General features: G+C 39.7%; 1 protein-coding gene across 1 annotated transcript; it reads left to right on the forward strand.

Annotated features, from left to right (window-relative positions):
- The first annotated feature begins 1,619 nt into the window (after nucleotides 1-1,619).
- Nucleotides 1,620-9,838, forward strand: f3a (coagulation factor IIIa). The gene is made up of 6 exons (XM_041961669.1): nucleotides 1,620-1,816; nucleotides 3,050-3,161; nucleotides 4,236-4,429; nucleotides 8,020-8,201; nucleotides 8,303-8,471; nucleotides 9,018-9,838. Exons 1-6 carry the CDS (start codon nucleotides 1,747-1,749, stop codon nucleotides 9,161-9,163), a joined length of 873 nt encoding a protein of 290 aa, XP_041817603.1. The 5' UTR covers nucleotides 1,620-1,746; the 3' UTR covers nucleotides 9,164-9,838.
- The last annotated feature ends 4,738 nt before the right edge of the window (nucleotides 9,839-14,576 follow it).

Below are 14,576 nucleotides of genomic sequence, written 5' to 3' on the forward strand. Positions count from 1 at the left end.
GTATAATTGGACTATCACAGGGATCTCTATAACACAGGAAAGGAAATTGGACATGCTCAGCTTTGTGCCAGTGATAGCTGCATGGCTACTACACCCAGCCCAGTTGCAAGATAAAGTAAAGATAAGGATGAAGAGAAGATAAAATGTAGCCATTGTACATTTCTGTAAATCATGGATACTTTAAGTGTGTACATTTCATATGTATCATATCAACGTCTCTACAATAGGTATTGAAGTAATGTAGTTCAGATTACCGGTAGATGACATGAGCTGGGCTTTTGTCATCAGGAGGAGGAGGGGATGGTGGTGGTGTGGCAAATCAAAGAGACGGCTGCTGAGCAGCAGACTACTGTTCAAGTCATGTTTGTGGCTACAAAACTGGGTTTTTTAATGAGATGTAGGCGCATTTTCCAGGCGTGTTTGTGGCGACTAAACTGGGTATTTCAACCCCAAACATCTTTTCCTAACCGTAACCAAGTGGGTTTGAAAATAACCAGACCTTAACATCAGTGTTGTCACAACATAAAAATGAAAACTGAAACAGAAAGAAAGTTGAAATGTAAAGACCATAACTAAACCTAACCTTAGTCATGTCTTCACCATAAAATTTAATGATTTGCATTATGGGTACTTGGATTTTGTCCCCACAAAAACGGTGAGTCCCACCAATGTGACTGTGTAAACAGATTTATGTCCCCACAACATGAGTAACACATGACCACATGTAGTAGTTTTACAGTTTGATACACAGTAGTTTCACCACTGTTTGTCATCATGCCTCTTGCCATTCGTCAATATGAGTGCCATGGCATCGAGCAAATTGAGCCCTAGGCTCTGTGTGGAGCTGGGACGTGTTCACACACGCTTCTTGACTTGTGTCTGTACTTGATGCCAGTTTAGGCGAAGGGGGTGTAGGAAAATTATCAGATTTACCAGCAATGTATCAGTTTTCACCATCTGGAGGGAAGTGCACACACATCGTCATTGGTATGGCAGCCAGTAGGAGCACCCTCTGTAAGAACTAACCTGTGACAGGCCCAGGTCTGTCAAGTTCTAAACCCTGAAAACAGTGTCAAGAGGAGGCACACTAGGGTATTTGACAATAAACTGAGGGGTTCTTATGAAATGTTTGCCCGGTGGTGCAGAAAAAGTACCTAATCCTGCTTAAATTGATCATTTAATTGATTTTTTTCTCTGGCTTTTTTCCATTATATATATTTCTAAAGTTTTGGGCAGGCAGAATTAGGAAACGGTGTTAAATTGTGATGGTCATTGTTATCATCTTAAAGGGAATAAACGATAAAAAAAACATTAATCACTTAGAAAAACTATTTCTATAATACTACTACACATTAAATATGCTAAATTTGGAAATTTTTTTAGAAAACCTGGTAGTTTGCAGTCAAACGTCATGGCACTTTTCCGTCTGGTTCAGTTCTGAGTGTGGTGGAAATAGTTGTAATCCAGGAGAACACCGCACTGTATCCACTGAATGACCTCAGCAGGACAGGCACGCACCGTCGCTGCATGTGTAATAGCGGCCACAGTCTAGTGACGCCACAGCCGGACGCTCCTTATTTGGTCAAGCATCGCGCGGCCACATTGCTATAACCACTGGTTTGTAGTCAGACTAGAGCGAGACGATAGACCTTCACACGGTGACTTCTGTCCAGGACCGACCTGAATCTGCTGTATCTGACTTTGAATCTAGCCTACATTAGCCATCTGAGAGGAATTTAACCCGACATGATGACAATAAGACTACCGGCAGCGCTGTTTATTGTCTTCCTCTTCTTCTCTACACATTCTGTCTCAGGTGAGTCCAAGCAGCTCACGCGCTGCTGTTATTAGTTTAATGTCGGTGCAACCTACATAAGGAGGAAATTTTTCTCACATCACATTTGTGTCATTTCAGCGACAGCAGTCATGTTAAAACGAAATGTAGAGCGCGTAAAAATGAATCCAGTCCGGCACATGCGGTATAAAATAAGAGAAAATATTATAGAATATAAATAGGCATTTTTGATGAGATTAAAAACACGTGGATTTATTTTTAAAAAATCTAGCTGAATGGCTGTCAAAAGATAACTCTGGAGGTGGACGCAGGTTCAAGTCATACTAAGCCTTTTGGAATTAGATTTTGGCACAAATGCTTTTATTTAATGTGTCAAGTTGAATGAGCTTTTTTGCTTTTAAACCTCTATCTTTTACAATCTGATTCCAAAAAAGTTGAGAAATTAAACAGTTTGATGTTTGCTGATCCTTTTAACATTGAACTGAAAACAGTACAAATATATTTAATGTTTGACCTTGTCAACATCATTGTTGGGAAAATTCTGATTTTCATTTGATCTACTTTTTAATGTCCAGTTTCTTCAAGATCGATCACAAAACTTACACCAGAATAATGTCTTATTGTTGAAAAAAATGTATAGTGATTCAGGAAATTTTGAGCAGGGAAGCCTATAAATCCTCTGTGTCGGACAAACCTGGAAACTAGGCCTAGCTTCAAACTGTTGTTGTCAAAATAGCTGTCTCTCATGTGTTCTTTGGGTGACACAGTTATTTGTTGTCAGAGAAAATAAACCACAAGTGCTAAAGGCAGCCTACGGTGACCTAAGAATCCTAATCTAGGATCTTTAATCAACATTGAACACTCACATCACATCACCTTGTGAGCCTGATGAAGTGCCTCATCTCCACACTGGGTTTTATTCATTTTGGTTTAGCAGTACACGGTGCGCACAAAGATGTCTCTTCTTTAGGTTGTGTACAGATATAGTTTTGCAAAGGACCACACTTATTAAGGTTTTATTGCATAAAGTGTTCATTGATTTGATATAAGGGTCTCCCGTACAGCTCATCTTTTGGAATGCCTGGCAGATTACATGTATGTCAATGTGTCTGCAAATACCTTTTTTTGGGTTTCTGCCATAATGACCAGAGTCTCCATTGATGTGTCATTCTAACGCACATTATTTGACCTTTAAAACATCATATCTCGTTTTGCAAGGAAATGATATTTTACACCATCCTTTTCATTTTGCAGGCTCTTATCCCCGAGCACAGAATGTCACCTGGAAATCCACCAACTTCAAAACTATTTTGACCTGGGAGCCCAAACCATCAGTTGATTACTCCTACACAGTGGAGTTCTCTGTGTAAGTACCTGCATCTAAACACTCACCAATTAGCCCTTTCAAGAAGATGCATTGAACTCACTGCTTATTCCTGCAGTTAATCTTACAGACAAGTTCAGGTGTGTTGACTGAGGCTCACACCCCTCTGACATGCTCGCTGAATAACCTTGAAGGAAAGATTAATGGCAACAGGGCATGATAAGAATCCATTACTGATCCAGTAAAAACTTTTACTGGAATGTTGATTTTATGCCAGAGATCTCTCAACAGAAAGTTAACTAAAAGGCACACAGACCTCAATGATTCAGTAAGAGAAAAATGAAAGAGGCAAGTATAATACAGTCTCAGACTTGCAATAAGATGATGTTGTCCTGCAATCGGTTTTCATGCATATGTACTTATTTTAACCCCTTGACACCTGAATTTATTTAGATTTATATTAAGAAATTAATTATTTGTGTTTTTGCTTTTAAATTGATCCTAAATTAAGAGGAGTTTGTTAATTTCTCTGTAGCACAATTTAGGTGTGATGCAAATTAGCTACCACAGGCGTTAATGCTTAAATGCAATAAAAATACTTTTTTTTTTCAAAATTCATAAATGTGCATCATAAAAGCCATTCAAAATTAATTTATTTCATCAAAACAGCCACAAAATTGGCTTACAACCATTACATTGTAACAACAACACAACGGATGTAGTTTTCACTTTGACCGGTCTGATGAGAAACCAGTGCTTGCAAAAGGTCCCTATGTGTGTGTGGAATATGCACAAACGGGCATTCGAGGAATGCATGCGCGGTTCAGCTGCAATGTGGATTGAAGCGGTATGATGTACGACAATCAGCGTTAATCAGGGTTAATGCTTGTATGCTTTTAGTGTTTGCATCCATCAGTCATGCCCATGTAAATGGTCAAAGGGCTTATAGGGTTTTTGACCACTCAAAGCACTTCACAACATTATGTGTGCCCAAGGATACTTTGGCAGGTAGACAGGGCTCGAACCACCAACCTTCTGGTAAGTGGATGATCTCTCTACCTTCTGAGCCACAGTCGCCATGTGTAATGAATAATGTGATTTGTCAAACTTTTGCAGGGTTGGTGGGGACAAACAGAGAAACCATCACTGTATCCGGTCCTCAGGGACAGTGTGTGATCTGTCCAGTGCTCTGACTGACCTGAAAGCCTACTATACAGCTGACGTCCTGTCTGAACCCCCACTTGGGGTCCCCTCTGACCTTATCGAGTCCCCTTACACCAGCTCACCAAGATTCTGCCCATACAAAGACAGTAGGTTCTATGAGTTTTTTTTAAATCGGTTGAATATGGTCCAAATAACATTTCACTTGTGCAGCACGGTCAGTCATACAGATTGTTCAGATGCATGATGCAGATCAGGTCAGCAGTGGAATCAAGCTGATAAATACGTTTTACTGGCATACACACACAAGCAGAGAGAGAGAGAGAGAGAGAGAGAGAGAGAGAGAGAGAAAGAGAGAGAGAGCCTTCCAGTGATGGAAGTGTTATCTCCTCAGTTGTAAGATTCTTAAAGGATTATTCCAGTTTTGTGCACTTTAAGTCTCATTCTCATAGTTACTATTCTCTCTAATATTAATAACTCACCAAGTTAACTGCTGAGCTTTTTTGAACTAGAAGACATCACTAAAAAAGAAGTCTAAAGGGTCAAGAAATGTCAGCCAGATGAGACAAAATTAAGATAAACACTAAAATTATTTTCTAAACTGTCTGTTGTAAACATCCACTACCATTTACAGAGCCACTTCCTGGTTTCGCTTTCATTTACTGTATTTAAAGTGGATTTCTGTATCCATCATAGTGTAGCCACAGAGATACCACAGAGACTACAAGAACTGGGAATAGTCAACTTAGGCTGCTTTTGTTTTTTCATACAAGTTTCTTATGCCTGTAGAGCTATTTGAGAGTGAAGACAACATGAAGTAAGTGGAAGAAAGACTCAGTGATCTGCTGCTTTTCACCTCTAACAAAGACATCTTCACTGTAAACCTACTTACGATAATCACTGCTCTCTGGCAGCAAATGAAAGAGCAACAATTTGTCTGCACAGCAGTAATCTTCTATCAAGTAATAAGACATGGAGGAACCAAAGTTACCTGGATATACCTCCTGTTCTATAGTTATGTGTGTAGCCATCACCCCGTATCACAAATAGAATAAAACAATGTAAACATAGTTACAGTGGGGAATATAATTAAATAACCACATGGCTTGATCCCCGTTATTACACCCTGGTAACACTGGTGGTGTCAAAAGGTAAAAGGGTAAAATATAACTCTGAACTATAAATTAAAATCTATGGGTGTTCAAAAATCTTACTGTGGCTGTGTGCGCACACAGCTTTCCTGTTTAATGAGGTATTATTAGCAACGCTTCAGTAGTGCTTACTTTTGGTTTGATCTCCAAATAAAATGTTTGGCTGCAGGTAATGATTAAGCTCATAATCAATTAATCTTTAGATGATTTTCCAATTATCAATTATTCATTTGGTAGATATATAACATCAGAAAAAAAGCCCATCTGAGTTTGTTAGGGCTCATGGTAATATCATCAAGAGTCCAAAATTCAAAATCCAAGGTATGTAGAAACTTCTTTATGCACATGGCAAGACCTGATCCAGAACTTTGTGTTTCCCACTTTCACATCCAGTTCCAACAGTGTGGGTCCTACCACTGTGTGCTCAGACTCTCAAACACAGTTTCTGAAAAACTTGAGCCATCAGAGGCCTGACTGCTACAGTTGGCAGCACTATATATGGCTCAGGATGTTTATTTCATTGCATGCATTCATTGATTGCATTGCAAGAGCTTGGGTATTGGGTATTATCCACATGAACGTGCAGAGTATTGTATTCAAAACAGACGTGTTAAAGTTTTGGTGCAACAAACTGATCCTGACATTTTTGTAGTCTCTGAAACATGGTTGTCAAACATTGTTAAAAATGCTGATTTTTGCCCTGATAACTATAGTGTTTTTTGATGTCAGCCTGCTAAGGGAGTTTGTAGTGCCTTTTTTGTGAGAAATTGTTTTCTCTCTGTTGATTCTTCTGTAACCAAGCTAAAATGTTTTGAGTTCTTGGCTGTGTTTGTTTGGTAAAAAATAACACTGGGAAAGTTCGAGTTATTGGGTTTTATCGTTCAGCCTCTGTACCCGTGGGTGCGTTAGACCATTCATGAACATGAACATTAACTGGTTAACTAACACTTCTGATCATTTAAAAAAATCAGTCTGACCCAGCATATTTCCTCCTTCGTTTCTCCAGAACCAAATCACTGTTAAAAGGAATTTCAAACAGTTTTCTGAACAAACATTTTTATCTGATATGTACTACCGTGACATTAGGTTTACCATCACAATTCCTGAGCCAAATTTGTCCTTAGGCTTTGTAATGAAAACATTTAACCTTTTTCAGACAAACATTAAGAAACTCAGGGTCAAAAACAGGAACAATGCTTGGTTCTGTGCAGAATTTGTAGATACGTCACTTGCTATAGGGATGTTGCTTGGTGCCAAGCCTGTGTAACTGAACCACCCGCTGACTGGCAGTATTTCCATGAACAGTGTAAAAGATGTCTCAATGTAATTTGAAGCCTCTTATTATTAGCAGCCCTATTTTTAGTTATTCTGAGAGGTAAGAGAAAACATCCCTGACTTGTGAAGAAGAACCACTTTTATTTGCAATTTTTAGAAATGAATTAGGTGAAATCATTGAAAATAGTGCAACTGTCCACAGATGATGCCATTCATTATACAACAGCGCCCTCTGTTGCCCAGGAAGTTCAAAACTTGCATTTTGATTTCTGAACTGTACAACATACAGTACTTTAATTGATCTTAAATTACTGATAAATTCAGTTAAAACAAAATGGGGGTTTTCTCTAGAAAACTAACGGACACTGACATGAATACTGATACTCTTAAGGAGACTCCCGTGAAGGTGTATCCTATTATAAATACCTTGGTTTCTTGGTTGGATGACAAGCTGTGCTTTAAAAAAGATCTTAATGAACTCCTTGAAGTCCTCAAATGCAACGGTGGACTCTTCATGCCCTTAGGTTCAAGCCTGGGGCTTTAGAATGCATAGATTCAATTCAATTCAATTCAATTCAATTCAATTCAATTCAATTCAATTTTATTTAGCATCAAATCACAACAAAAGTTGTCTCAGGACACTTTCCACATAGAGCAGGCATAGACCATACTCTTTAATGTACAAGGATCCAGCAACTCTTTGCTTGAGCAAGCCCTTGGTGATGGTGGCGAGAAAATTTGTCTTTTGAATGGACAGAAACCTTGAGCAGAGCCAGGAATCCATGTTTTCTATATGACATCTAGTGTCATTAGCAGTCAGAAGAGAAAGGCACTGCATTCAGTTTCTCTCACCTCAGTATCTCTCATGACTTCTGAACTATATATCGAGTTGACACTGCACTATGTTCTAAAACTATTTGGTCTTGGAGCATCACCATGTTAATACTGGGACTGGAAAACTGTCTCTAAAATACAATGCACCACACAAATGGAACAACCTGCACTAAAATAAACTAAAATCTTTGCTTTATATGTATTATAATTAACTTTCATTGTTTTATATGTATTGTAATTTTTAGATGTGTTGTATTTTGTATGTGCTGTTATAAGGGAGTTATTGCAAAAGATTACTTACTTTCAATGGCCTTGCCGATTTAAATAATGGCAATATATTGATTTTTTTGGCTTCAAACATCATCAGGCTGGTCATTTCCAGAGGTCTCTGATCAGCAGTTTATATTCGGGGATACATGCACAGATAAACTCTGGTCTGCCAGTAAACAACTTTTTATCCCCCTGTCCCTTTTCCACAGCTGATATAGGCAAACCTGAGTTTAAGCTGGAGGTTAGTGAAGACAAAAAGAAGACCACCCTGTATGTGACTGACCCACTCACCGCCATATTTAAAGATGGCCGCCAACTGAACATCAGAGATATCTTCTCTGACCAGCTGCAGTATAAAGTCACTTATCGAAAAAATAAGAGCACCGGCAAGGTGAGTAACAGTGGACATCACAATATCAGCCTCAAAGACACAATACAATGTATATAATAAGACAATACAAACTATATGTTGTCCCTTGGTGTTGTCTGCAGAAAGTGTACAACTCTAAGACAAATGTGATAGAGCTGACTGGTCTGGACAAAGGGGAGAGCTACTGCTTCAGCGTCCAGGCCTACATCCCCAGCCGCAGCATAGACAAGCAGCTGGGAGAGCTGAGCCAGACCCAGTGCTCCAATGATGACAGCAAGTCCATTTTTGAAGGTGAGATGTCACACAGGACATATACACATTAAGCTCCCAATCACCTCAACCTTTACCCACACACACACATGCAGTCACACAGTAACTGGTGGAGGCCCACACATCCCTCAGAGGATGATAGGGCACTGGGATGAAGCTATGACTCACGTCTCTTTGTTTGGATTACAAGAAATGCAACTCACTCCCCACTCCCTCTGAATGGTGTGTGTGTGTGTGTGTGTGTGTGTGTGTGTGAGCGCAGTGTGTGTGTGACTCCAAAGTACTTTTACTATAAATGGTAGACAGTATAATGTTTGCTGGATAGACTGTCATTTACAGTATGCCAAATTTACAAGGGGCAGCAATGGTAGAAATATTGAGAGACAAACTGACAAAAAGAAAAAAGAAAAGAAAAATACGGAAAGCACAAGCCTTTTTACATATATATATGTATATTGGGTATTGGGGATATTTTAACTGTAACTATGCTACATCCTAATATACAGATATTGCTATCATCAGTCATTCAGTTTTTTAATGTAATATTGTCTGTTTTTTCCTCTACAGTGTACTCGGTGGGTGTGATTGCTGCTGCCATCTTCCTCATCCTGCTGCTGATTGGCCTCATCATCGCTGTCACAGTGGTCTGCTGCAAGCGCAAAAAGAAAGCTCTGAAAAGTGGAAGAGAAGGATTGCCTCTCCAGAATGTCTAGAGTTCTTGTTCCATCACACACACACACGCACACACACACACGCACACACACACACACACACACACATACACACACATGCATACATGCATGCAAGCATACACACACACACACACATATCGAGCATGCGGTACAACTGAACATGACTGTGGCCTCTAAGGAGAGTCTAGTCCAATATTCCACTGTCAAACACTGGAATCGATCCTTCCTTTAGTTTCTGTGAAACTGCCTCGAAATATTTTGGACATATTTGATTCTTTCTTTATTATTTCACAATGCAGAAAAAAGACTCTTTGAACTCTTCCTACTGTACACACTAGTCATTTTACTGAAGCTGTAATGTTCCATCCCTTGTTTTTTATATTTGGTGAGTGGTACCTTTGATAACTGTAGATAAACACTACTAACTGATTTTATTTATTTTATTTTATAATGTACTGTCTACCTTCAGATGATTGTCATGATGAGGATTTTTGGGAGACTGGTGAAAGTAACACTTTATGGGAAATCGTGATGTAGAATATATTATTTTTGTATCTGATGCTTAATTTATTGTGCTTAATTGAAAAACATATTTGTAAATGATGCTCCTCTAGCTGTTTTATATTTCAGATTATTGCAGATAATTTTGTTATGTGGTTAAATGTTGAAGAAGTAATAAATATTTTTAGAGCATGACCAATTTGTACATTTCACTGTCAGTACTGTTAAATGACCATGTTGAAGTAAAAATTAATGTCCAGCGTGGGGGCTGACAACAAAATTATTTGCAAAACAATATATTGCTAATATCCGTACTTTATCAATACTTGAATTGTTCATGTACAGTTCATGTGAACCAGTTATAATTACATACAATTGCTAAGTTCCAGCATTATTAGGTGCTTTATTTAGTGACAGAAACAGAATCCATTATATCTGCAACAGGGAATCATATCAGAGCCTACAGTAGGTAAGAGTATACATGTTTTTCTGTTTATATTGAAGGCACTTGTCAAAAAGAGAGGAAGACATCGAGTTGGAAATAGCTTAAACAAATGCTTTGAAGGATAGTTCCTCAACATCTTCATCCCTGCCATCTTTGCCATCTTCAACTGAAGATGAAGTCAATACGACAGTAGGTGATAGATTGTTGGTTTAGTCTATGTGGCCAAATTTTCATGACAGTGTCCAGAAGAAGTGCTAGAATTCCAAGTGTGTCTTAAGGTAATAAAGACCTGGGGTCCGTTTCACAAAGCAGGTTTACTGAAAACTCCGAGTATGTTAACCCTGAAATGAGGGAAACTCTGAGTTTTCCGTTTCACATAGGAAGGTAAGTCAAACCAGAGAAAGAGGGGTAACTCAAGCCTGTTTCACAGACACAGGTAAGTTAAACTCTGAGTCAGTTACCGCAGTAACTTACCGCAGTAACTGACTCTATGAACCTAACCTGGTCGGGACCAGGTTTTACTCAAGGAACCTCGAGTTTCTCTGTGTCTCCGCCCTCTTTCAACCACACACCGTATTTCACTTCCTCATTCATTCATTCAGTCGGCAGACGAGTTTTGGCATAGTTCTGCCGTCTGTCATTAAAAATATCAGTCAGTGGAAGTCCATTAGGCACAGTAGGTGGTGACTTTTTTTCGTTAACATGGCTTGTCCGTTTGATCATGATCCCGTGGATGAAGGTGCAGCGATACTGCGCAGAGAGTTAAATATTCGTCGGGAGATATCAGACCACGCATAGATGTTCTTACTTTTCCAGACAGTTATCTTTTTGAGCGGTACCGTTTCACGGCACAGTCCATCATCTACATACACAATCTAATCCGTCCTTCCATTTGCAACGTTACCAGCGTAGTCATGCCCTGACATCTCAGCAGATATTGTGAGTTGCGCAGCGTTTTTTTGCAAATGGGAGTTTTCTGTACAATGTCGGAGATGCAGAGCACTTGAGCAAGGCGACTGTATGCCCTGAAACGACTTTTACCAATATTTGTCGTTTTCCCTGGACATAAACCCGTCAGAGTCATCAAGGAGGAGTTCCACAGGATTGCAGGTGAATGATGTAGAGATCAGTTAAATGAATTTTAAATTATATTTGGTTAATGACGTGCTGCAACCTCAGACTGGGATTAGTAATTTTAATTTCTTTTAGGATTTCCCAGTGTGATTGGCTGCATAGATGGCACACATATCCCCACCACAGCTCCTTCACATAATGAAGCAGACTATGTGAATAGGAAGTCCATTCACATCATAAATGTGCAGGTACATGTACATTGACTACTGTTTCAAAATGTTAAAGACTGCATCATAGTTAAACATCTGTCATTCTCTGCACTGTCAAGATCATATGTGACGCCGGATACATTATTTCCAATGTGGAGGCCAAGTGGCCTGGGTCTGTTCATGATTCAAGGATTTATCACGAGTCTAACCTGAGCAACAGACTGCAAAGTGGTAAGCAGCCTAAAGATTTGCACAAGTCACTTGTCTCCCTCTTTTAATATACTCTAACTATACATTACAGGAGAGTTTGACGGCCTTCTGCTGGGTGACAGGGGTTACCCATGCCAACCCAGGCTGCTGACCCCTTACCCTGACCCTGAACCAGGCCCCCAACAGAACTTCAATCGGGCTCACTGCAGGACGAGAGCCCGGGTGGAGATGACCATAGGCCTGCTGAAAGCCCGTTTCCAGTGCCTACATCACCTGAGGGTGACCCCTGCGAGGGCCTGTGATATTATTGTGGCTTGTGTTGTTCTTCATAATATTGCTACTATTAGAGGAGAGCAACAACCTGCCCTACAAATGGATGACCCTGATGATGACCCCTTCCACCTGCCAGCTATGCAGGATGGCAGAGCAGTCAGAGACACCATATGCCATAATCATTTCGGAGATTAAGTCACCATCACCACCACAGCAGTCAAATAAATCAATAATACACATTTCATTTGGTCTTCTTTATTTCCTACAAACACAAGAGCTTGTTTAGTTAATGTTCCAATAGTTAATATAATTAACATAGTTCACCATGCACCCACCTCTAACTTGTGCTCCAGTATAGCAGTTTCTAGATCTGCCATTTTTATCTTGCGGTCCAAGCACTGCATGTCTTTTTCAGTTTTTTGTATTTTTATCAGGAGATAGATTTTGTAGATGTCTTTAACAGGTAACTGGGAATACATAAGGAGGACATTAAATGATACAGTTGCACACGAATTCCACAGACTGAACCTCTGCTGTTTACTGGACATTCATCTCACTGTGTCACTCTGTGCAGTGGAAGTTGAGGGACCTTCCTGCTGCTGCCCAGCCATGCCCTGTTAAAAAAGGATGAGAATGTGTTAATACTTCAGTGTAGGCTAAATGTCACTCTATATTCCACCGGAATGTTAATAAGTGTAAATTGGAGGGCAACTATCAGTAACATATGAAGATGTTACCTCTATAGGCCTTTCTGGGTCTTCCTCTGTGAAGGCAGCAGACATAGTTTCGTTGTAGTCTTCATCCTAGATGAGTGATATGTTTCAGTATACTTAAATGGACCATTTTGCAAAATCTTTGGAGTATTGCCTACTTACAGTTACTAGGTCTGTTGTGGCTTGAGGTGGCTCCACCAGGCAGACAGTACCATCAGAATCTGTTGGGACAAGCGGAGAAAAAAAAAAGCCATGAAAGGAAAATACATATTTTTATGAATAGGCTTAAATATATATATATATATATATATATATATATATATATATAGGCCAAGGCATATTACATTTTATGAAGCCACTTGTGTCTTGGGTGGTGGTTTCAGAGGATGAACTTCCTCCAGGGATTCCCTCAGCCACTGGCCTTCCTACTTTCTGGCTTAGGGCCAGCTCCTCTGCCTCAGTTAGAGGTGGTGGTGGTGGGCCACCACCCGTTCTTCTTGCATCTGCCTTTTTTCTGTTGGCTGAGTAAAAGTCTGTGTTAGTTTGGCTTAATTATTTAACATGACATGATATAGATGAGAACACTTTTTTTCATTTTTAAATTTTACTCGTAGACAAAAAACAAAACATTATATGAACACAATATACCCAATTTTACAATGAAAGGGAGCAGAAAGAAGAAAAAAACTTATATTTATGTGTGTGAAAACAGCATTATGTTGGGGATAAAACAACTGCACAAACAGCCACTTAATATTTACTTGACAATGTAAAACATGATCAAAATGAGGTAGCTACCTCCATGAGATCATGCCGAGGTCTTACCTGTTTGAACAATGTTTTTATATTTCATTTTAAGCTGCTGCCAAGTGCGCTTCTCCCCCGCGGGATTGCACCTAAATGAAGTAAATTAAAAGGCTACCATTCAAGCAGTTTTGACTTGTAATATTATTGTGATTTCAAAGGACTACATTTATACTCACGCATTGACCCGAGCAGCAATGTTCTCCCACGCCGTCTCCCTCTCCTTCGCAGCTGCAGCGGTGTTGGACTTCCGTCTAAAAACATGTTCAAACTCGCTGTATGAGCGCATTAAAATGTTCAGTTCGAGCGGTGTAAAGTACGCAGCCTTCCCCTTCCGCGTTGCCATGGTGACTCCTCAAATCGGGGTTCCATTGATGCAGTCTTTTTATAGTTGCGGTGCACGCGTGTAACTCCAGGTGAACCTACTCTGAGTTAATCAAACTAACTCAAATCTGCTGTTGTGGAATCGAAAACTCAGAGTTTCCTATCTCAGAGTAGATCAACTCAGAGTTCAGGGTTACACTCAGAGTTTGTTGAACCTGCTTTGTGAAACGGACCTCTGGATGACATGCAACATTTTGTTATTGAATTCAGACAAAATTAAAGTTATCGTATTTGGGCCTAAACAGCTTAGAAACTCACGATCTGATGAGATAGTAACTATGGATGGCATAGCGCTGGCCCCCAGTGCCACCGTAAGGATCTGGGAGTCATCTTTGATCAGGATATGTCATTTAACTCCCACGTAAAACAAATTTCAAGGACTGCCTTTTTCCACCTATGTAACATTGTAAAAATCAGACACTTCCTGTCTCAAAATGATGCAGAAAAACTAGTCCACACATTTCTTACTTCCAGGCTGGATTATTGCACTTCGTTACTATCAGGCTGTCCCAATTTGTTGCTAAATACTCCAACTTATCCAGAATGCTGCGGCACGTGTTCTGACAAAAAACAGGAAAAGAGATCATATTTCTCTGATATAGCTGCGCTGCACTGGCTGCCTGTAAAATCTCGAATAGAATTTAAAATCCTTCTCCTTACCTACAAAGCATTAAATGGTCAGGCACCATCTTATCTTAAAGAACTCAAAGGACACTATTACCACAGTAGAACATTGCGATCCCAGAATGCAGGCTTACTGGTGTTTCCTAAAGTCTCTAAAACCAGAACGGGAGCCAGAGCCTTTAGTTATGAAGCTCCTC

Source organism: Chelmon rostratus, chromosome 20 (genome assembly GCF_017976325.1).
Source record: "Chelmon rostratus isolate fCheRos1 chromosome 20, fCheRos1.pri, whole genome shotgun sequence".
In the NCBI taxonomy this organism is placed as follows: Eukaryota; Metazoa; Chordata; class Actinopteri; order Chaetodontiformes; family Chaetodontidae; genus Chelmon; species Chelmon rostratus.

Bases quoted from the DNA above. Each gene is read 5' to 3' on its own strand.
- f3a (XM_041961669.1), top strand. From the start codon at position 1,747: ATGATGACAATAAGACTACCGGCAGCGCTGTTTATTGTCTTCCTCTTC. The intron at 3,162-4,235 runs GTAAGTACCTGC...AAACTTTTGCAG, and splicing joins TACACAGTGGAGTTCTCTGT to GGTTGGTGGGGACAAACAGA. The intron at 8,202-8,302 runs GTGAGTAACAGT...TGTTGTCTGCAG, and splicing joins AAAATAAGAGCACCGGCAAG to AAAGTGTACAACTCTAAGAC.